The 22,433-nt window shown below is 41.0% G+C and overlaps 1 protein-coding gene across 6 annotated transcripts in view; it reads right to left on the bottom strand.

Moving 5' to 3' along the window:
• The window catches only part of EML6 (EMAP like 6), a 267,083-nt gene that overhangs the window by 25,038 nt on the left and 219,612 nt on the right, over positions 1-22,433 (bottom strand). For all 6 annotated transcript variants that reach the window (XM_087436765.1, XM_087436763.1, XM_087436761.1 and 3 more), the window contains 2 exons: positions 20,609-20,810; positions 20,383-20,509 (listed from right to left, as the gene is read on the bottom strand). In XM_087436765.1, the coding sequence (XP_087292891.1) occupies positions 20,383-20,509; positions 20,609-20,810 (329 nt within the window). The remainder of the gene's footprint in view (positions 1-20,382; positions 20,510-20,608; positions 20,811-22,433) is intronic.

Consider the following 22,433-nt stretch of genomic DNA (forward strand, 5'->3'; position numbering starts at 1 on the left):
TGTGAATACTTACTTGACAATTCCCTGCCTCCAAAGGAAAGCAAGTTAAAACACAATACAAGCATTAAAGGCTTCTTTCCAGGCATCCATAAATAGTGTTCGTAACATCAGACGTGGGAGGGACTGCCAAAAATTTCAAACAGAGCCGAACGCTGGAGGTTTAGCATTTTTCAGTGGATCTAAATCATTCCAGATTCAGATTCCATTGGAAATGTGACTCTGAAAAGCTTTGCTGAGGTGGGAAAGAGTGCCTGAGAACATTCACTCATTTTTCAGTCCAATAAACTCTTTATAGTCAGTTGTTCCCAGCTGGCACACAGGATGGAAGAGCCAGGAAGGTAGTGAGCGTAACTGGGAATTAGCAGGGAGGCTCAGCAACGCTAAGAGCTAGGAAGGTGACGGGGTGGGGATCGGAGGTGGGAGGAGCAGAGACACAAAGGGGCCTCTTGGTGGCAAGTGAGGCTTTGAAGCAACTCAGGGAAACAAAGAAGAAAGAGTTTCCATTGGGCAAGAAATTTAAGGAGGGAGCCTGGCAAGGGAGCAAACAAATTGGATAATCAGGAGTGAGGATGATGGACAGGCTTGAGTTCAGAGAGAGCAGGAGAGAAACTTTGCCAAGAAAGAGAGGGTGGAGGCAGGAAACCCAAGGAAAGGCCTGTGGACTCAAGCATATGACTCGACGTTGAGTAACGAGGCAGCCCTATTCTTGCCCAGTGCTAGGGGTGCAGGCTGCTGAAGATCCATCCCACACTCGTGGGTAGAGTCACTACTGCGTACCCCATCTCCCCAGTGGAAACAGCATACTCTGTGGGCAGGGAGGGACCATGGGAAGGTCAATCCGTGCCGACCATGGGAAGGTCAATCCGTGCCGTAATCTCGTTGTCCAGCAGCTGGGCTGCTGAAGAGAAAGCCTAGACTCATTGAAGGCATGTGGAGTGTTACCCTGACATGGGCTTTGACTCCACAAAGGACCCCAAGTGTGGCCAGTGCCTGGGTATTCGCCCCTCCTTGCCCCCTCCCTGGGGTACTAGGCTGGCAAAACAAGGATTGGAGCAGAGCACACGATGACCTGAGATGCGCATGAGAGAGTTCAGAGCCAAGGCTCTTAGGGGAGCTTCTGAAATGACTCAGGAGGTTATGAAAGTCAGCACAGACCCAAGATGGGTGCAACATGAGAGCCAACTGGGAAAAAAGGCTCAGAAAGCCAGTGAGAAACAAAGTTGTTCCAGGCAGCTTCTATAAAGAGGGTTGTGGGTGGAGAGAAACTCGGCTACATTTAGCCAAGAAATTCAAGTTTGTAATTGTTTTTAGTCAGACAATGTTCAAAGTGTTCTTGGAGAAAACATAACTTTCTTCAGATTCCAAAAGGTGCCATAAAATGCTGCGAGAGTTTTCAAAATGTCTTGGGAAACCAAGCTACTCTTGATCCTGGTTTTAGGTGGGAACCAGTAGATGACCTGAACACTGTTTTCGAATTGTCTATCTATCATGCCATGGATGGGCTTCAGGGACCCAATGAACCTCCTGACACTCATGCCAAATTGTGTTTGCACATGTACATTTTTCTGGGGAAAGTAGGCATGTCTTGATCAGATTTTCAAAGATGTCTGTGATCAAGAGAGAGAGAGAAAGAGAGATTAACAACCACTGCCCTAGGATAAGTCCAGGTTTAGGAAAAGTCTCCAAAGCCATGGGGGCTCTCTAATATCAAAACAAAAGGAACTGGATTCTGTTAAATGTATTCCTATGTCTTCCAAAACCATCTGTAGAGCTGCTCAGTGGTGAAGTGGAGTGGAAGGAAGAGAGTCAGGCAGGAGAACTATGGGATGCCCTGAGAGAAGGTGCTCTCACCATCTTGAAAATGCTCTTGACTGAAGCCCATAATACAACCTTTTTAAAAAAAATGGGGATATAGTCCCAGACTTGGCCATTATAGGTGAATATCAAATTATTTGGGTAAAATTTTGAGGGCATAAAGCCTGCAGCGGAGGGAACTACGAGTAAAGGTGGGCAGACTATTGAAGAGGCCACTGCAATAATCCAAGGGAGAGATGACGAAGATCTTGACTAAAGCAGTGGTTGTAGAGAAGGAAGCAAGTGAATACTTAAAGAAATATTGGTGAAGTAGACTTCAAGGACTTTGTAATGGATTGGTTGCAGGGGATGAAGGAGGAGGGGAATTCAAGTGGAATACCAGTTTTCTGCTTGGGCATCTAGGTGGATGATGGCACCACTGACTGAGACAAGAGGAGAAGATTTATGAGGAAGGACGATGAGCTCAGTTTTGGCATGTCAAGCGTTGGACATCTGTGGGTTGGCTATATTAGTTGGAAGTTCAACTGAGAGGTGGGACTCAGAGATATGACCTTGACAGTCATCAGCCAATGGGTGGGATATACAAGATTAACCAGGGAGAGGGTGCAGGGCGAAAAGAGAGGATGGCCAAAGTTGAAATCCTGAGGACCAACAGCATGGGAGGGGCCAGAAGATGGGACACTGAGAAGGAATGGTTGGAGAGGTAGTAGGAGGGCCAGGAGATATTGTTTCCAAAAGGTAAGTGAGAGAAGAATGTCTATAACTGCACTGCCCAATAGGGTAGCCACTGGCGACATGTGGCTACTAAGCACTTGAATTGTGGCTAGTCCAAATTAAGATGTGCTATAACTGTGAAATACACACCAGATTTTGAAGACCTAGTAAAAATAATTTTTAAAAAGAATATAAAATAACTCAATAATTTTCATATTGATTACATGTTGAAATGATAGTATTTTTAATATATTGGGTTAAATAAAATATATTATTAAAATTAATTTCACCATCTCTTTTAACTTTCTTAATGCGGCTACTAGAAAAATTACATCTGTGGCTCACACTATATTTCTATTGCACAATGCCCTTCTAGAAGAAACAATTTCTTCCTTTTAACAAGACAAAGATAGAGGAGAGTAGATTGGAATTGGGAATTAAAAAGTCACATGTCAGCAGCATGGCAGGGACAGAAGACAGATGGAATGGGCTAGAGACTGAAGGAAAGACTTGGTGAAGCCTGGAGGAGAAGAGGAAAAAGGAAGGAAGTTGAGGGTGGGAACATATGGGTAAATGTATAAGATCAGTCAAAGGATTTGTTATTTTCCTGAAGAGAGTTGCATGGGGATGGGAAAGACTGGAATGTGTTTCTTGGCTGAGGACACAGATCCAGGTATGGGGGAGTGGCACAGGAGACAAAGGAAAGAGGAGAGATGATGAGCGAGCACAGATGGATGGGAGGCCGAGGTCCAAGCACCAGCTGAGGGACCAGCCTTGAATAGGAGGAAGGACTCACTTCTTCTGAGAAGAGAAGGAAGGAGGTGAATGGCTTATGTGGGGTCGAGGATGGGAAGCAAGACAGATGAGAGAGAAAGAAGTGACAAAATGGAGTTTATGCCCAATGGCTTCTGTTTTCTCAGTGAAGGAGGATAGAAAAACCATCTGCCAAGAGTGGAGGGGGTAGGATTTGGGCAGAAGGTTGAGGAGGGGGCAAAAATGTGTCTGACTGCTGCGAGGGTGGCAGAGGAAGCCAACCAAAGACAAGCATGAAAATGAAGGAGCAGGGAAGAAGGCCTAAGTGCCGCTGGCAACATGGAGTCTGGTGAGGGCTGCACCAATATGATTTTCTAGTCAGAGTGTGGAGGCGGCGGCGTAGGAGAAATACGAGGTGAAGAGCCAAGAGGATGGGAAGAGTGGCATTCAGGCAGGCAAAATAGTGAGGCCAGAAGGGAGCTGATGAACCCGGAAATGATGGAGGTGTCTAGGCACTGGATGTCTTAAGAAGGATGAGGGTCAGGTGTACTGAGAATGAGAAATCTAGAAGAGAGAAGGTTAAGTCACTAAGGGAGAGAGGAGTTACAGGTGACGACGTAACCCATGGATGGCAGGAGCTGGGGTTGGCCAGGTGACCATTAGCTGAACTCCTCAGAGAGAGGAAGTTGATAAATGACAGGAACAGGGAGGGGGAGGCGATGGCAGAGCATGACATGAATTTCAAAGGAATGGGATGGGGCTGGTTAAGGAACATGCCAACATACTTTAAATATACCCACAAAAGCATCCTGATCCTCCACCTTATGCCCACTAACATCATTTCAAGGGGCACGAATGGTGCACCCTAACAATTGCTTCCGCAAATACCTCTTCAGTTACCACATCACAACCACACAACAGTAGAAAGAGGCGGGGTAAATGACTCTGGTAGCACCCACTCCCTCAAAATGGAGATCTGAGAGATGGCCAGAGACTTGATTAAAATAATCGGACCCCACTCCTCCAACTGTCTTCTAAGAGACACTCCCTTTCGATAGAAAAGCGCTTACCTAGTTGTGACGCCTTCTTTATCTCCAGGAGCGAGTGAGTTTGAGTCAACTGATTACCCTGTAGGAGTATGACTTCCTGGGTGTATTAATCTTTTTAAAAAATCATTTCATAGCACTTTACCTCTGCATTTTTATGCCCTGGTACATTCTTTGTGATAAAAAGTGAGCAAACTATTCTCTAATGAATGGCAGGTTTAATTCCTAAAATTACCAGTTATATAGAAGTCATTACTCTGTTTCAAACAATATAGAAAATCAAGGGATTTGAATAAGGAAAATCATTTATGAAGGTAGCAGTAAATTCCCTTTTTTAAGAAATCAACTAACTATTCAGCTTTCAGTGGAGTTACATAGCTAAACAACAGGCTTTTGAAAGGATTAATTTCAGCATTTCAGAGTTTAATTGATATTGTAAGTTCAGTTCCTTTCACTTTGTTAAAGAACAGAAAACTCGCTACCTTCTATGTGCTCAGAGCACCTACGAGTGTAGAACTCTCACAGAACTAAGGGCTGGAGTAAAGAAGAGAAGTGAGCCTGGAGAGAAATGCTCTGGACTAGCAAGGATACTTCCTGCCCTGTGTGCACCACACACGTGCAATCTCTCTCCCAGACTGAGGTTTGATCTTCGCTTACATGCAACATATATGCAACTGCAGGTCTCCGTACTAACTCTTAGGCTCTTTAAGGTCACTCCATCAGCCTAAATGGGATGGAAACGTAGGATTAGAGGTTCCTCCCCATTTACTGGGCCAAACTTTAAGATATGACCTAGCCGTTTTGACAGAACTCAGTATGGTAAACTCAGCAGCACCTGCTCGCGTGATTGTCCATTCTTAGCAACTCTCACGATACAAGCTCACAAAGCAGCTACTGATCAATGATGACAAAGAGCCTCTGTCAGACCAGTGGAGCTGGGGAAGGCGCAAGGAGAGCAGGGCTGTTTATTCGTTGACATCACCATGGAGGGGAGCATTGTCCTGCTCATCATGCTCACCGTGCCTCAGGCAAACTTCAAATGTGGATTTACTGATTGGATAAAGCATTTCTTAAAAATTGGGGGCAGGTTCTCCCAACAGATTCTGTCCCCCAAAATAGCATAAAAGGTTAGAAGGAAAACTGGGATTACCTATATAGATGGTGGTTTGTTTCAATTCAGGGAAATCAATGCAAACCTTTCCCATATTTTTACACTTTGCCACTTGTGAGCATGTTCTTTGTTTCACTGTAAATCTGCTGACAAAGCAGCTGTGTATGTAAAATAGGTGTGATGGCTACAATAACAGAATTTTCTTTTCAGTTCTTTTTTGCCTTGGGTTATTTAAATAGACTTACAGCAAATAAACATTTATTAATAAGCCAAAGTGGCATTTATTAAAAAACCAAATAAACATTAATTCCTAATGGACAGATGGTATGAAGATAAAAAAACTCACTTAACCAAGAGCAGTCCCATGGCTAGTTGGGGCATCATCAGATTCTACACAGGTCACACCATTCCCCACAAAGACAAGACCACCCATAGGTGCTAACAAAATGAAGGTAAAAGTGGTTGCTGACAAAGAACGGATTTGTAGACCATTTTGAGGACAGATTTATTTATTTAAATATTAAGAGAAGCAGGCTAAGTAAATCCATCCATTCATCTACTTGTTCAAGAAATATCTGTTACTATGGACTACGTGCAAGACACTGTGTTAGGCCTTACCACATGGTGGTAACTATGAGAGACACAGTGCCGAGCCTGGAGGAACTGAGAGTCTCATAGACAAAGTTTACCATCTAGTGGAACTTTAAATATCTTGATGCCATGGACCCATTTATTAAGGATCCAAGGATTAAAGGTAGCTATTAATTTGGGGCTGAAATGAAAAAACAAAACCAAAATAAACAAAACCCCTAAAGTTTCTTTACAGACCCATGGTGTACAGTTTTCCTTATAGAACTTTCTTTTTGCTTAAGTTCATAAATCTGTGCAAATTGATTCAGAAAGGATATGAGATAGTAGGAGAAGATAAATTTTAGGGCCTTCCCCATTTAGCCATAAGCACAGTATAAGAAAAAATTTGGAAAAGCCTAGTGCTAGAGTGGAATTTTGAGGTCATTTGGTGCTAGGACTCGTCAGTTCAGAGATGAGGGGACCACCATTTATGAAAGGCTCAGAATCTGCTTCTAATCTTGGTTTGGTAAAAGTTTATGGGTTCCGTAAGGAACATATGGCATAGATTGAGAGTAGATATGTGCCAGAGGGACTAAAATATTAATGGAAGAGTATTCACAGATTCCTTTTTTATAATCCCCTTGCTGAAAATAATTCTGGTACTGCCACCTCATTGCTTCCTCATCCTGGGTTGCTGAGATGGATGGAGGGTGAAGCTGCCTTGTGTGGGACAGTTTGTGGGGTGGAAACTATTCCTTTCCCCTCCCCTCACCATGGAGGATTGGGAGAAGGATTCCACTCAAGACACAACATCCCCCCTCCATGTCTGGGGGTGCCCAAACCACCCTCCCCAGCGTGGGATGCAACAGGGAGGGGGAAGACAAGGATCCCCCTTCAGGATCCTGGTTTACCTGCAGGTCCACAAGTGGGCCTCCCACAAGTGGGAGTTATTGAAAGATAACGAGATCGTGACAGCTGGGGATCAGCCAAACGTGAGTATTGCAGGGGCCATGGGTGCCTGGGGATGAGTCCCTGTCCATGGGTACAATTGGAGGCACCACTCATCCATCCACATGGAAGGAAATTTATAGCATTTGTGACTGAGCAGGGGAGTTGCCTGATCCCCTAGATCCTTCCTAAATACCCACGGTCATACACTACTTGCCAGACAAAGGGGACAATTACCCTTAACGCCACAGAGAAGCAGCCTAGGAGTTAGGGTCTCCACTTCAGGCTGTTGTTTAGAATTACCTAAAGGCAAAAGCCAAATGGAGACCATAACCTGAGAGCTGGAAGGATGGCCAGGGGTGCCAATTGCTTAGAGACAAAAATGTCCAAACTGGCTTATGGACATAAAGACCATGGCCAACAAGAGCTCAGACTCTGATATCTAATCCATCAGTATCAGTGACTGGAAATGAACCTAAATCTTGTTAAGAGGTTAAGGAGTTTATTCACTCATTCAACAAATACTTACTGAGTGCTGGCACTGTTATCAAATTTGGAGATAAGGCAGTGTATCAGAAATTCTGCTTTCACAGAGTTGACACCCTAGTTGGGTGACAGGGGCTTTATGAGAATCCCCAAATCTGACAAACAACAAAGGTCTGTGATTGTTCAACTCTTAAGGCAATTCCCAGGCCTCTAACCAACAGGAGCAGGATAATAAAGAAGTGAAGCACCAAAAAGGTCATCCCCCACAAAGCCAATCTCGGACTTGGCAAGAGAGAACAAGGAAAAACAAACAAGATCTTGAAGAGCACAACAGGTGCAGCCAGAAGGATGACAAGGAACTTATACCACTATGTTGGAGAGGACCTCAGGCAGCCTGAAACCTGGGCATGCTGAGGCATGATCCTGATAAAGCCAAACTCAGTTCCCCTAATCTCATGGTAAACACGTTGGAGCATGTCAGAATTGTTTTATAGTAGTTACTCATACCTCCTGAGCCGGTAGGCATGTAGTCAGACTACCCTAAACATTTGGGTATGTGTGTGGGGAGGAAATAGAAGGCAGAAAGGTATAAAATAAAACCTGAAGAAAATAGTAAAGGAAGTCTCTTGTGCTTGAAAAAGTCCTCATAAACATGGCTGTCTGTTTCATTGAGGCAATCTGGGGATTTGGGAAACCCTAACACTGACTGAGGAAATGCTGTTAGCTCTTGCCTTATGTAACCAAACCTATAGCTTTTCATATACTCTAAAATTAAAGAAACTTTACAATCTCTAACTTTTGTACAGTCATGCTCCATATAACAACATTTTGGTCAATGACAAACCCCATATATGCCAGTGGTCCCATAAAATTGGTACCATATAGCCTAGGTATGTAGTGGGCTATACCATCTAGGTTTGTGTAAGTACATGCTATGATGTTTGCACAACAAAATTGCCTAATGGTGCATTTATCAGAACATATCCCTCTCATTAAGCAACACCTGACTGTATTGTCTTCTTTCCATCATTCACATCACTGGCCTGTTGTGATACCAAGGAGATTGGTGTCAGAAGTGGGATTAACGCCAGACTCCCTCAAGCTCTTGCCAGAATGCAGTCAGCTACTTTCCAGGTAAACACTGGATATCTATAGAGGTTTTAGATGTAAGAGGAAATCCAAGAGGAGCTGAGTTTTGCTTTGACTCTCACTGAGCCAACTCTTTTTGTAAAAATCAGAGATCCCAGAATGAAAAAACAAGAGGAATTGAAAAATGCCAAAGGTTTCAAATGTTAGAGAGGTAATGGTAATAATAACGAAGTTGATATAAAACTCTGTCATTAACTAACCTTTGCTTTTAAAAATGGCCAAGATGGAGACTGATTTTAATTTAAAAATTTTAACTGTGAGGATTTCTACTTTAAAATATGTGTACTATCCCAATGAAGAAAAGCCCAGGACCAGATGGCTTCACTGGTGAATTTTATCAAACATTTAAAGAAGAATTAACACCAATCCTTCTCAAACTCTTCCAAAAAATCAAAGAGGAGGCAACACTCCCAAACTCATTTTATGAGGCCCACATTATCCTGATACCAAAACCAGAAAAGGACACTACTAGAAAAGAAAACCACAGGCCAATATCCCTGAGGAATATCGATGCAAAAATTCTCAATAAGATACTAGCAAACTGAATTCAGCAGCACATTAAAAGGATCATTCACCATGATCAGCGGGACTTATCCCAGGAATGCAAGAATGGTTTAATATACACAAATCAATCAATGTGATACATCACATTAACAGAATGAAAGAAGAGAATCATATGATCATCTCAACAGATGCAGAAAAAGCATTTGATTTAACATCAGTTCATGATAAAAACTCTTAACAAATTAGGCACAGAATGAACATATCTCAACATAATAAAGGGCATATATGACAAGCCCACAGCTAACATCATACTCAATGGCGAAAGGTTGAAAGCTTTTCTTCTAAGATCAGGAACCAGACAAGGGTGCCTGCTCTCACCACTCCTACTCAATGTAGTACTGAAAGTCCTAGCTAGAGCAATCAGGCAAGAAAAAGAAATAAATGGTATCAGAATTGGAAAGGAAAAAGTAAAATTGTCTCTCTTTGCAGATGCCATGACTTTATACAGTCATGCACCACATAACAACACGTTGGTCAACAACGAACTGCAAAAATGATGGTGGTCCCGTAAGAATAGTACTATGTAGCTTAGGTATATAGTACTATACCATCTAGGTTTGTGTAAGTACACTCTATGATGTTTGCACAATGACAAAGTTGCCTAACAACATATTTCTCAGAATGTATCCCTGTCATTAAGCAATGCATGACTGTATTTAGAAAATCCTAAAGACTCAGCCAAAAAACTGTTAGATTTAATCAATGAATTCAGCAAAGTTGCAGGATACAAAATTAATATACAAAACTCAGTAGCATTTCTATACACTAATAACAAATTTTGTGAAAAAGAAATAAAGAAATCGATCCCATTTATAATAGCATCAAAAACAATAAAATACTTAGGAATAAATTTAACTAAGGAGGTGAAAGATCTCTATTCTGAAAACTACAAGACATTGATGAAAGAAATCAAAGAAGATACAAATAAATGGAAAGGTATCCCGTGTTCATGGATTTGAAGAATTAATATTCTTAAACTGTCAATACTACCAAAAGCCATCTACAGATTCAATGCAATCTTTATCAAGATTCCAATGGTATTTTTTACAGAAATTGAAAGAACACCTATAAAATTTATATGGAACCACCAAAGACCCCGAATAGCCAAAGAAATCTTGAGAAAAAAGAACAAAGCAAGAGGCACCACACGTCCTGATTTCAAGCTCTAATATAAAGCTATAGTCCTCAAAACAGTATGGTATTGGCATAAAAACAGACAAATAGACCAATGGAACAGAATCAAGAGTCCAGATAAACTCGAGTACATATGGTCAACTAACATTTGACAAAGGAGCCAAGAATACTCAATGGAGAAAAGACAGTCTCTTCAATAAATGGATAATTGGATATTACTGCTGGATAATTGGATATTCACACATAAAAGTATAAAACTAGACCCATATCTTAACTACTCACAAAAATTACTCGAAATGAATTCAAGACTTAAATGTAAGACCTGAAAATATGAAACTCCTAGAAGAAAACATAGGAATAAAGCTTCTTGACATGGGTCTTGAATTTTTGGATATGACACATAAAGTACAAGCGACAAAATAAAAAATAAACAAGTAGGACTACATCAAACTAAAAAGCTCCTGCTCGGCAAAAGAAACCATCAACAAGTGAAAAAATCTAAAGACTAGGAAAAAATATTTGCAAACCATATATCTGATAAGGGGCTAATATCCAAAATATATAAAGAACTCATAAATTCAGCAGCAAAAAAAGTAACCCAGTTAAAAAATGGGCAGAGAGGGGCCGGCCCGGTGGCGCAGTTAGGTGCGTGTGCTGTGCTGCGGTGGCCCGGGGTTCGCTGGTTTAGATCCCAGGCGTGCACCGATGCGCTGCTTGGCAAGCCATGCTGTGGCGGCGTCCCATGTAAAGTGGAGGAAGATGCGCACGGATGTTGGCCCAGGGCCAGTCTTCCTCAGCAAAAAAAGAGGACTGGCAGATGTTAGCAAAGGGCCGATCTTCCTCAAAAAAAAAAAAAGGGCAAAGAACCTGAATAGACATTTCTCCAAAGAAGATGTACAAAGGTCAATAGGTACATGAAAAGATGCTCAACATCACTAGTCTATAAGAAAATGCAAATTAAAACCAGAATGAGTTATTGCCTCATGCCTGTTAGAATGGCTAACATCAAAAACACAAGAGATAACAAATGCTGGCATAGATGTGGAGAAAAGGGAACACTTGTGCACTGTTGGTGGGATTGTAAATTGGTACAGCCACTATGGAAAACACTATGGAGGATCCTCAAACAATTAAAAATAGAACTACCATATGACCCAGCAATTCCACTTCTAGGAATATATCTAAAGGAAACAAAACACTAACTCGAAAAGATATCTACACCCCCATGTGCAAAGCAGCATTATTTAGAATTGCAAAGACATGTAAACAACCTAAGTGTCCATCAATGGATCGTTGGATAAAGAAAATGTGGTGTGTATATATGATGGAATACTATTCAGCTGTAAAAAAAGAAGGAAATTCTGCCATTTGGGACAACATGGGTGGACCTTGAGGGCATTATGCTAAGTGAAATAAGTGAGACAGAGAAAGACAAATACTGTATCATCTCACTTATATATGGAATCTAAAAAAAAAAAAAAAAACAGAAAAAGAGATCAGACTTGTGGTTACCAGAGACGGAGGGTGGAGGGAGGGGGAACTGAAGGAAGGTGGTCAAAAGGTATAAACTTCCAGTCATAAGATAAATAAGTACTAGGGATGTAATGTACAACTTGACGGCTATAGTTAACACTGTTGTATGGTGTATAGGAAAGTTGTTAAGACAGTAAATCCTAACAGTTCTCACAAGGAGAAAATCTTTTTCCTTGTTTCTTTTCTTCTTTCTTTTCTTTTTATTGTCTCTATTTGAGAGGATGGATGTTAGCTGAACCTACTGTGGTAATCTTTTCACAATATATGTAAATCAAACCATCATGCTGTCTGCCTTAGTATTAAAGATGATATTCAGGAGACAGAGATTTAAAAACGATTTTCTAATTGTATTAGGGACCCCCTCTCTGGAAAATAAATAGTATTTAATTAAGACACAAAGCTTGATTGATAAAAGTGTATAAAAAGCATTGTTTCTTAAAAGTTCTTTTTAAAAGATAAGATGAATGTGTACATGTTACATAGCCAGGTGAAACAGCCGAATACCTAGACTAAATATATCTGATAAATTGATGACTAAACTATAAATATCATAATTTCTATAGTTATTCATAATTCATAACTATATTAAACTGGTGCTAAGACAATACAATTTGTGTTAAAAACTAACTTTTCTGCTCCAGACTTTTTTTAAGGGAGAGAGGACCTTCCCAGTCTGAGATAAGCAGAGCGGCCAGCAGCACGTCCAAGGCCTTTCTGAGGAAGGAAAAAATATGCATTAGCTCAGTTTGAGATTTTGATTTGTGGCCATAAGTTATGCAGCTTCTGAGGTGAGAAGACAGGGGGAAAGGTTAGAACCTCTCCTCCTTTAAATAAAAGGTGAAAAATGCTAAAGTAAGTAAAATAATGTTATAAAGATGGTGTAGAAATGGAAAGGGTTGGGTCTCACATTCTTTTATTCATCCCTAGATAGAGAGCCAAAAGCTGCCAGCCTCAGCACTTGTTCACAAAGGACCTTAAATCCAGACTGCTGACTCAAGTGCATCGACAAAACAATCCCTGAGCTAACTATTGCATCCACTTAGAAAAATAAAAATTAGTGAATATTTATGTGATTTCCATAAAAATAGTTCAATTTGTATATATTTAGTATCTTTCATCACGAACTTATATTTTTGTCTGAATGTAGGTTCCAACTAAATATATCAAATGAAAATCTCTATTACTACCATTTGCCATGCAGATGGTTAATCTAAGCAGTTAGATGAGGAGGAGATGGGGTTAATTGTGACAGACTTTTAAAAATATATTAAGAACCATGGCCCCATCAGGTGAAACTAGGAAGACTAATGGCTGGTCAGCTCATTTGGATTTTAATAGAAGACTATATCTCACATTTGGAGATATTATTAGATCTTATGTACAAATTATTAAGAAAATGTCTTTGTGATTCATCTCTGGTGATCACACAGTTACCAGAGAATGCAAAACTGGGGTTGCACGATAATTTGGTCCGTACAAAAACTTGGATATTGGCACTCAACATTTCTATGGCTGTAAGTTTCTAATTTCTGGGTTTTTTCTTAATGTGAAAATAAAATCCTCTGGAGATGGGACAAAGATGTTATACAACATTTTTAAAGATATTTGAGAATATAAAGGTATAATATGAATGTAAAATATCAATTTTAAAAAGTTGTAATTCTCAGTGTACTATGTCTCTTATAAGTTGATTCTTGTGGCATCCCCAAACAGTGTTATAAAAGCTATGGCTCATCAAACTGTTCCACTTTAATTGGGTAAAGTTTTAAATGTCTCAAATAATTCTTGATATTGATTTGGCTGTATTTAGTGGCATCTTTAATTGATTGTATATATAGGGTTATACCACTAGATAATAAATACCTGCGTATATTCAAAGGCATATATAAATGATGGTAATTGCTGTTCAACATTAAAATGGCCTTCTTTTCTATGATAATACCAGTTTCCAATAGAAAAAAAAATTAAAGGAGAATGAGCTAGATATTTCTCATGTGCCCCTCCATATCTCCTCTCCACCCTTCTCCTCCTACACTGTGCCCTCCATGGCTGGCCTTCGTGGACTGCATCTACGAGCTCTCTTGCCCTTCAGCTTCTGACTGGATTCAGCTAGAGAGGCACCAGTGGAAGATCAGAGGGTAAGAGGGAATGCAACTAGGGTATTTATTCCCCAATACCTCCTTGCTGGGACTCAGGTTGGTTACTTTCAACCCTCTCCCTCAGGTCTTGGCTCTTGTAAGGTGGCCTGCTTCTCCAGCTGTACTCTCCACATCTGGCAACAGCTTCCTCCTCTTGCCCGTTCAGGCCCAGGGCTGGGAATGGCTTCCAGCCATTGCTATCCCCAAGGTGCTGCCCCATCCCTGTTGTTTCTCTTAATCTTGCCCACACCTTTGTTAATAGTCCCTTCATTAAGTTCTCTCCAAATTACTTCCTTTTCAGAGTACTCTCTCTTTCTTGCTGGGGCCACAACTGACACAGAGAGTTCTGGCCAAACTTGAAAGACTTATGTTATAATTTTCACTGTCTACCAATTTTGTGAAATTCTATCTAAGATACTAGGTATCCTATATTTTTGTCTTCTTTGAAGCCAACTTTAGGAAGCTTGAGGCAAGAATCAAAACCAGAAAAGAAAGAAAAAAATTTCTGAAGTTTTAGACAACACTACCCAATATAATCTTTAGCAATACAATATATAACATGGTGCCTCAAAGACAGCAACAAAAAAAGCTCCTATTGAAACAAGGCAAAAAAAAAAAAAAGAGTTAAATTTAAAATATCAACATAACCTCATGACCTTAAAAAAAGAGTAATTATTTTTCTATTTTAGGTCTACAATAATTTAAGCTACCTCTAGTAGGTATGGGGAACAAATTAATGTACACTCATAGAGACCATATTCCATGCTTGGGACAGAAAAACCAAAGATGAGTGTGAGACCTCTTGTCAAAAAACAAAGACAATTTCAGAAGTACAGTGTAGTATTATAAAAAAGCTGCCTACACCAAACCAAAGAAAGGTCTGCTAAAGACCAAATAGTGACAATTTAAACATGAAACAATGACAAAAATAACACAACATTCATTATAATCAGTTGAACCTAAAAAAGGTTATACTATTATCTTGTCAAGAGATAAACTATGCTTTAAAAAAGGAATATATACCAATAGTAATTAATTAACCGATGCTCAGTTCATCATCAAAAAATGAGGTTAGAGAGAGTAAAAAATAACAATTGATTTTTAAAAACAAAATACTAATTTGTTTAATTGATATACCTTCCCTTTACGGAAAATTCAAGTAGTTATCTGCATGAGATATAAAAACCATTTTTCCTCCTAAGTTGATGCTATGAAATGCCAAATCTTAGGCCAGAGGAAAAAATGACAAAAATGGAATTCAGGCTGACCTGAAACTTGGGTCTTCTGGGAGATGTCTGTAAAAGCTGGCTTTCCCCTCCCCATCTTACAGCCATGTGCACTGGTCATGGTCGTCTGGGGAGTGGCCAAGCACAGAGCCAGAGTATCTCTAAGAGTCTGGGAAGAGTTCACGGGAAGGCAGGAGGATATAAATTCTCCCATGAGAATGACAAAAAAGTTTCCTGTGCCTGGCAAAATCCTTACTCCACAGACGCTTCATTTACATCCCAAAATGAATTTGGAAGACTTGGGAAGCTGGTCCTCTAAGAGAATATTGTGTTATCTCCTACTTTATATTTTCACTTCCATATGTGTCTGTATCTTTTGTCATAACAACAAACAGAACCTTTACATCCTCTGACTGTTGGCATCTTCAAACATTCATATCACTGTCCAGTTGTATAAAACAGGCACCTGGTGAGGGCAGGAATCCTTGATTGTCCTGTCCAGCTGAGGATGAAATGGTCATGGACCAGTGACCACTGCATATTGTGTCTTTAAAACAGCTATCTTCATTCTGTCCTCTCTTCCCCACTGTCTATTTGGCATGTTATGGTGGTTAACATTATCATTAGCCACAGGACTCTGAGGAGCTTTATCTAGACCTGGATGAGAAGACATCACAACTCCCCGAGATCCTGGATGTGGGGTTGGATGCAGTAACTGATTGGACTCTGGGATGTCTCTGCTTGGGGAGGGGATAACTGCATTTTCAATCATATGTGGGATAGTTTAAATTGGGACATTTTAAGAGTGTCTATATGACAAGAAAATGGTGGAATGTAGTAGACATTTGCTGTTTCGGTCCATCCAGAAATCAATCACTCTAATTTTGAGAACAGCCATGGATTTTTACTTCTGGTGGAGGTAATTACACTGCTAGTCTATGGGTGATATGTGACTATTTACTTAAGAATCGTTAAAGGTTCATATTTCCCAGGTCATGGTGATTGGTTCAAGGATGGTCATGTGACCCCCGAGAGCGACCAGTAGATCATAAGACATTTGTGGGACTTGTGAATCAGAGGCAGTTCTTTCCTGTTGGTTTTGAACCACAGAGACTGGGAAGTCTAGATACTATAGTCATTTTTCTACTTGAAGAAATACAATAACTCAGAGGAAGCAGAACTGAAATATGGAGAGAGAACAGAGTCTTGGCAGCAAGATTTGAATTCCCACATCAAGTGACACCTGAAGTCACCCTAACCCTGGATTTTCAGGTGTGTGAACCAATGGGTTCCTTTTGCTTAGGCCAGTTTGGGGTCGGTGACCTCCTTGAAACTAAAAGCCCTACCTTATAAATTAAAAAACGACATATAAACAAGGTGTGATCTTGATAATATATTGGAAGAAACTTCATAATTTTATAGGCAACTCTATAAATTTGGTACTGAGCAAACTTTAGGAATTTTGTCCCCTGATCAGTTCGGGAGAAGAATTGTTTTTACTGAAGTCAGAATACAGGATTTTGGTACTATCCGTTGTACCATGACGATGATAAGCATTTTGTATCTTAAACTGCTCCAGAAAACTATGCTTCCCCCTCCTGTTTTTTTCTTTTCTCAAAAGGAACTTCCTGACATTTTATATATTTATTAAATAATAAATGTAAGTTTGCAGATGGATAAAACAGCTCTTACATTATGAGAAAACATGGTAAATAGGAGATGAGGTCAAAAGTGGAGAGCAAGGGGTGTGTCAGATTGGAGTTGGGAACTGGAGAGGCAGGGGAGGTTTGGAAAGGTTACTCTAGACCAGGATGAGGTGGAGTCAGCTGGGGATGAAGCAGAGCTGTGGGGCAGCTCTGAGTGCCTGGATGAGGTCTGATAACATGGATTCCTGAAGTCAGGAAAGACTTCAGGACTTTCCTCAGCCATGCGCCACAAATGGCTGTTGAGCAACAGGATTACCCAAGGGTTCACCCAAGGTTAGGGATTGGCTAAACAAGTGTGGGAGGTCAAGGAGGCAAGGCATCCCAGCCTGCTAGAGCAAAGTTGAAGTAGGTGACCGGGATTCTCGATCAACACCTCCAACGGATTGCACATGGATAGGCGTAGCCCAGTATGTTTTTGAGAGCAATTACAAATTTCTCTCAGCTTTCCCACTTCTCAAAAGATTGGAACTGAAGATCGTATGACTTCTGGAGAATAAGAACTCACAATGTGTTAGAAATTTACAAAGAAGCATAATCCAAAGTCTCAAATTTATTTTAAAATCAAATAACTGAGTCTTATTAGAAACAATCTATGACTACCTTAAATTTTAGGAATTAGGAACTTAGTAGCTTAAAAATTGACTGATGTATAATATGCAGCTGCCTTCAAGGCACTGTTCTCAATATGACAGATGCCGCACTCATCTCGCAGTTTCTAAGGTAGAAAGGGATTTAAATTGGAAGTAGAACTGCCTGCAACACTGGAAAGAGGCAAAATAGGTCCTCACACTGAGTGGGTGTTCCAAGCTCATGTCTCTTGTGGTCCTTGAGTATTTGTCACCCATTTGTCCTACTGGTACATGCTATGGCACAGGTGTTTTAGAAAGGCACCCAGGTATAGGCAGGTATCTGCAGGTATACACAGGAGGAAACGATGAAGGTAACATCAAGGGGAACCCCTGCGTCTTCAGTCAGCAGGCCTTGTAGTCAAAGGGAGCAGTGTCAGGGTTGACAGTCCTGAATATTCCCAGGGAGGACACGGGTGCTGCCTGGCCCCATGCTCTTGACGTCTGAGGCCCCCCGCATTTCTCCGTCTCTGTCTCTCTCTCTCATGTCTGGGACACTGGAGTCTACAGAGGCCATTTTGTACCCCAGGTGAGGACTCAGGTGAGCCGTCTGCCTGACTTATTGTTAGGAGTCCCCCCTGCCCCATGGGCTCCATCCTGCCCCACTTTCCCTCTCTCATCCTGCTTTCTCACAAATTCTCTGAATGTCCCACCTTGCCTGGCACCCTTTTCTCTCTTCTGCAATTCAGAAGCTGCCTACAGCCCTATTTCTGGGGTTTGAGCCACCCTAAAATTACTGACAAGGACTAGTGGAGACCACTTGTTCTCGGTTCTAACTAAGATTTGCCCTCATGGAGGCTGCTGAGACACCATTTACTGCTCCTTCTCTGCCCCCTTCCTGGTGTGGTCCTGCTTTGCTCCCAGCATGCTGTGCAGCTGGCATCCTGCTCTCTGGTTATAGCTACTTCTGGGAACTGATGCTGTCAAGGCTTTTTAAGTTATCAAAGATGTTGCTATTTATAGAAAAGGCTTGATTATTTCTCCAAAACCTATATTTATGTTAAAATTGTTTTCTTCACTACAAGTTTTCTTTACTACACCCTGGTGTGAACTACTTTTTAAAATGCCAGTAAAGTACTGAAATGCCGACCGCTACATCTCATAATGCTTTTTTCTTTTGTATTTTTTTTTTAAAAAGTCAATCCTGTGTATGCTAATGACAAGTTCCCAATCTGGCGTGATGAAGAAAATGAGGTAGCTTCAAAATTCTGGAATTTTAGACTGAAAATTCTTTTTAGGGTCTTCTCTATCTTCACCTCTGCCTTCACCTCTCATTCAGCAGGTATGAGATTTTTATAGACCTGCCCAAAGAGACACCAAGACCAAGAGGCGTTCAGATGAGCCTCAGTTCAGGTTAGAAATCAGCTGTAGTGTTTGGAATTAGGAATTTGATTAGATTTCTATATCTTAGTGGCCAGTCTAAATCTTGGCATGATGAAGCACGGGGTTGTAGAAATCAGCCAGAAACAACCTTGGAATAATCAACTCATTTCATAATGCTATGTGAAACTGGAAAGGTTGGGTAATTTTTTCCAAAAGAATGTTTAATTTAGGCCAAATGTTTTTTAGAGTGGATAATTTAAGTGGGAGGCTTATTTATGCACTTATGTGCATATGGTTCTTTGTTGTTTTCTTTATTCTTAGAATTAGGTCCTTTAAAATTATTTCCTCTTTGTGGCCACTAAAAAACCATGTTGCAAGCAAAATAAACTATAATTTACAGACTATTGCAGAAAAATCTCTATATAATCAAAAGAGAACTCTGAATCTTCATAGTAACATCTAACAAAGACGCTAGGAAAGAATTAGCATTTTTCGCATCAGATTCAATATTCTTGCCTGTAGTACACCCACCATTTATCACGCTTATTTTAACATCTGGCACTGAACTGAAGCAGGAGGGGGAAAGGACATTTTATTTCTTTGTGTCTAAATTCCCATATAATAGTAAAAAGTGATAGATCAGATTTATTAAGTAGCTATTATTAGGCAGAAAGCCATGCTGAATGCAAAAAACAACTTGAATCTCATTAATTATACATCATGGGACCAGGGTACTGTGAACACTGAACCCATGTCAATGTGAAGAGCTCACAGAGAATTCTTAAACATCTTTGAGATTCATGAAATTCTCTTTAGATTCTTTTATTCAATATTACACTCCCTGTATGACTATGGTACATTAAGTAACTGTAGTAATTATGAGTTGGTTTTTTTTTAGAAATGCTGAAGTGTTCGACAATTTCTCTTATCAATACTTACAACAGCACATCAAAAAAGCCTAAAATAATATTAGAAACTCCCCTTCTACACAAAGGATCCAAGTCAACAAAATCAAATTGCTTAGGCCTGGAATCACCAAACACACCTGAACAAACTTGGGCAGGTGAAGATACAGTAACAGAAGGTACACCAAGCAATACAGTGTAATGCACAGACTCCGATTAGAATGGAAGATGATTTTTCACAACCCACAAATATTCCTCCATGACCTTAGAAGCCTGCCCTTCCTCCTACCTCTCTAGTCAGCACACTTTTATGTCGGCCATCACATTCAGGACAGCTTTTGGGCTACCCCGACATCCTCTCTGGGCAAGGGGAAGCCTAGTCCAACCAAATCTCATGTCTATTCAAGTCATATTCCATCAACAATTTCTGCAAAGCATAACCCTCCCTTTGCCACATATTGAGGGCTGCGGGCAATTTTCCCCAGATCAACCCTTTGTACAGATTCTGACTCTGTGCAAATACATAGAAGACTAGCTCAAGTAGCAACTTTGAGGGCAAAGAAAATGCACTCTGGTTTAAATGAATTTCTTGTCATCAGGTGTAATAAATGCAAACAAATCTGGCAACACCATACCTTTCCTCCATTGAAATTTCTTTCATCTGCTGGTGTGGTTTGGTGCCTTCCATTTCCCTGATGCTCACAGCATAGATCTTGGTGGTGTAATCAATGGCCTTTTCTCTAGCAACATCACTGTCATAACCTCAAACAACAGAAAGAGATGGGGAGCGGAGTTGGTTTGCAGTGGCACAGGAGGGGATGTGGAAAAAGGTGCAGTCAGCGTGCGGCAATTGGGGCTCACCTCCATCCTCTTCTGCGTCGGTGTCCGACTCCTCGCTGTCCACCAGCTTGCTCTCCTGGGTCCCCACAAACTCCCTCGTCCAGATCATCAATGCCGTGTCTGCGCCGCCTACTGTGAGCAGCACAGAGTCATTGTGCAGCCATCTCACATTGGTGACATGTGCGCTGTGCCCCACATACTTCTTGAATCTTGCATGCTGGCCCTGTAAAGCCAGAAATAGCCAATTACCCCATCCAGAGTCTCATTATTCCTGTCTCTGGACTATTTCACCCATGTCATTCTGTAGGGTGGCTTCTACTAAGTATAAACGAAACAGTTCATTTAAGTGGCAATTTCCCTACATTTCTCTAGAATGTAAGCTCCATGAGGGCAGAGACTAGGTCTCTTTTTTCCCTAATGCATTACCTGGCTCATCATAGGTCCTCAATAGTTTGTGAGGGAATGAATAAAATTTTACACTACAGAACCTATTTCTGGGAGCCTGAGAAAGTATAAAAAGCTCGTTTCTGTTTCTCTCAAATATCAGATGTGCATTCTCCACAGGTCTCTAGTGTAAACTCCTGATTGTGGGCTGACTGACATTTGAGATCAGAGGTGTCTTCCCAGTCATCCTCCACAGCGGCTTTTGAACTGCAGCCCAGGCTAAGACAGAAGAGCAAGGAACTTCTTATAATCCTGGGGCCTCAAGTAAGATTTAAAACATACACACCAGTTTCTGCCACAGACACTGGAAACAATTTCTAACACTAGAAACACTCAAATGATTGATTTAAAAACAAAGTAAGCTCCTTTTTAACAAACATAACCAAATAAATAGAACCCAATTTATGAGTAATTACTGAAAGCTCTTCAGAGTGGTACGCTCAGGCCACACCACGTTTATCCCCAGGTAGTGAAGGATGAGGTTGGAATGTGAGTTAGCTGCTTACTCCTGGGCAGTCCTGACAAGTGGTGGCAAGCCGAAGCTGGCCCCAGAAACCAGCTTCCATTTTTGGCTCACGAGCCACCGCCTGGCAAAAACAGTTCCAGTGGGAGCCATTTCAAGAGGGAGAGATTTTCCATTCTCTCAGTGACTCCCAGGGAATACCTTATGCAATGTGGGAAGTCGCACGCACTTTCTGAGGTCGTAAGAGGGCCATCAGTGTCCCAGATAAAAATTTTAATAATTGACAAGAGGCTTCCAGAGGGTTTGGGACTGGCATGCTGGGGAACCTGAAACCACCACAGACGCATGGCAGGAGACAGGTGCAGGAGAGGCCATGACTTTGAAATACTCTTGGTCAAGATCTCTCTGTATTTGACTGACAGCTACCTGACAGAAGAGTAGAACTGCCCACTCCTCAGCAGAGTACTAAGTCTAGAAAGATTAGGGAAGCAAGCAGGCAGGCAGCATTTCCAAGAAGCCCTCCAGAGCCACTAGTTTGCTAGAGAACAGGTAGAGCAAAATAAGGATTTCCAAGGGAAACCACTGTGTGACCATGTGAGATCCAGAAGGCATGGAAACAAAGAGGACAGTCATAGCGGCTGCAGCCATGTGTCCTGCTGGTCTTCTTGCTGGAAGCAGGAACCTACCCATTATATCTACTACAAACGCAGGCTGGTTTCTTGAGAGGAGAAGAAAGTAAAAGAGCTTGAGAAATGCCTCTCTATATTCCTACTTATATGAGGGAACACAGAGTTTCTAGACAGGATGAAGGAAGAATTAAAAAAAAAAAGGTTCAGGGAAAAAGTATTCTAAGGTGATCAATCAGGCTGCAGAGGGAAAGAAAGTAACACAGAGAAGAAAGAGAAAGAGGAAATAATTCTGAATCATTGGAGCTATTTA

This window comes from Ceratotherium simum, chromosome 11 (assembly GCF_057802395.1).
Source record: "Ceratotherium simum simum isolate JZ-2026a chromosome 11, ASM5780239v1, whole genome shotgun sequence".
NCBI lineage: Eukaryota > Metazoa > Chordata > Mammalia > Perissodactyla > Rhinocerotidae > Ceratotherium > Ceratotherium simum.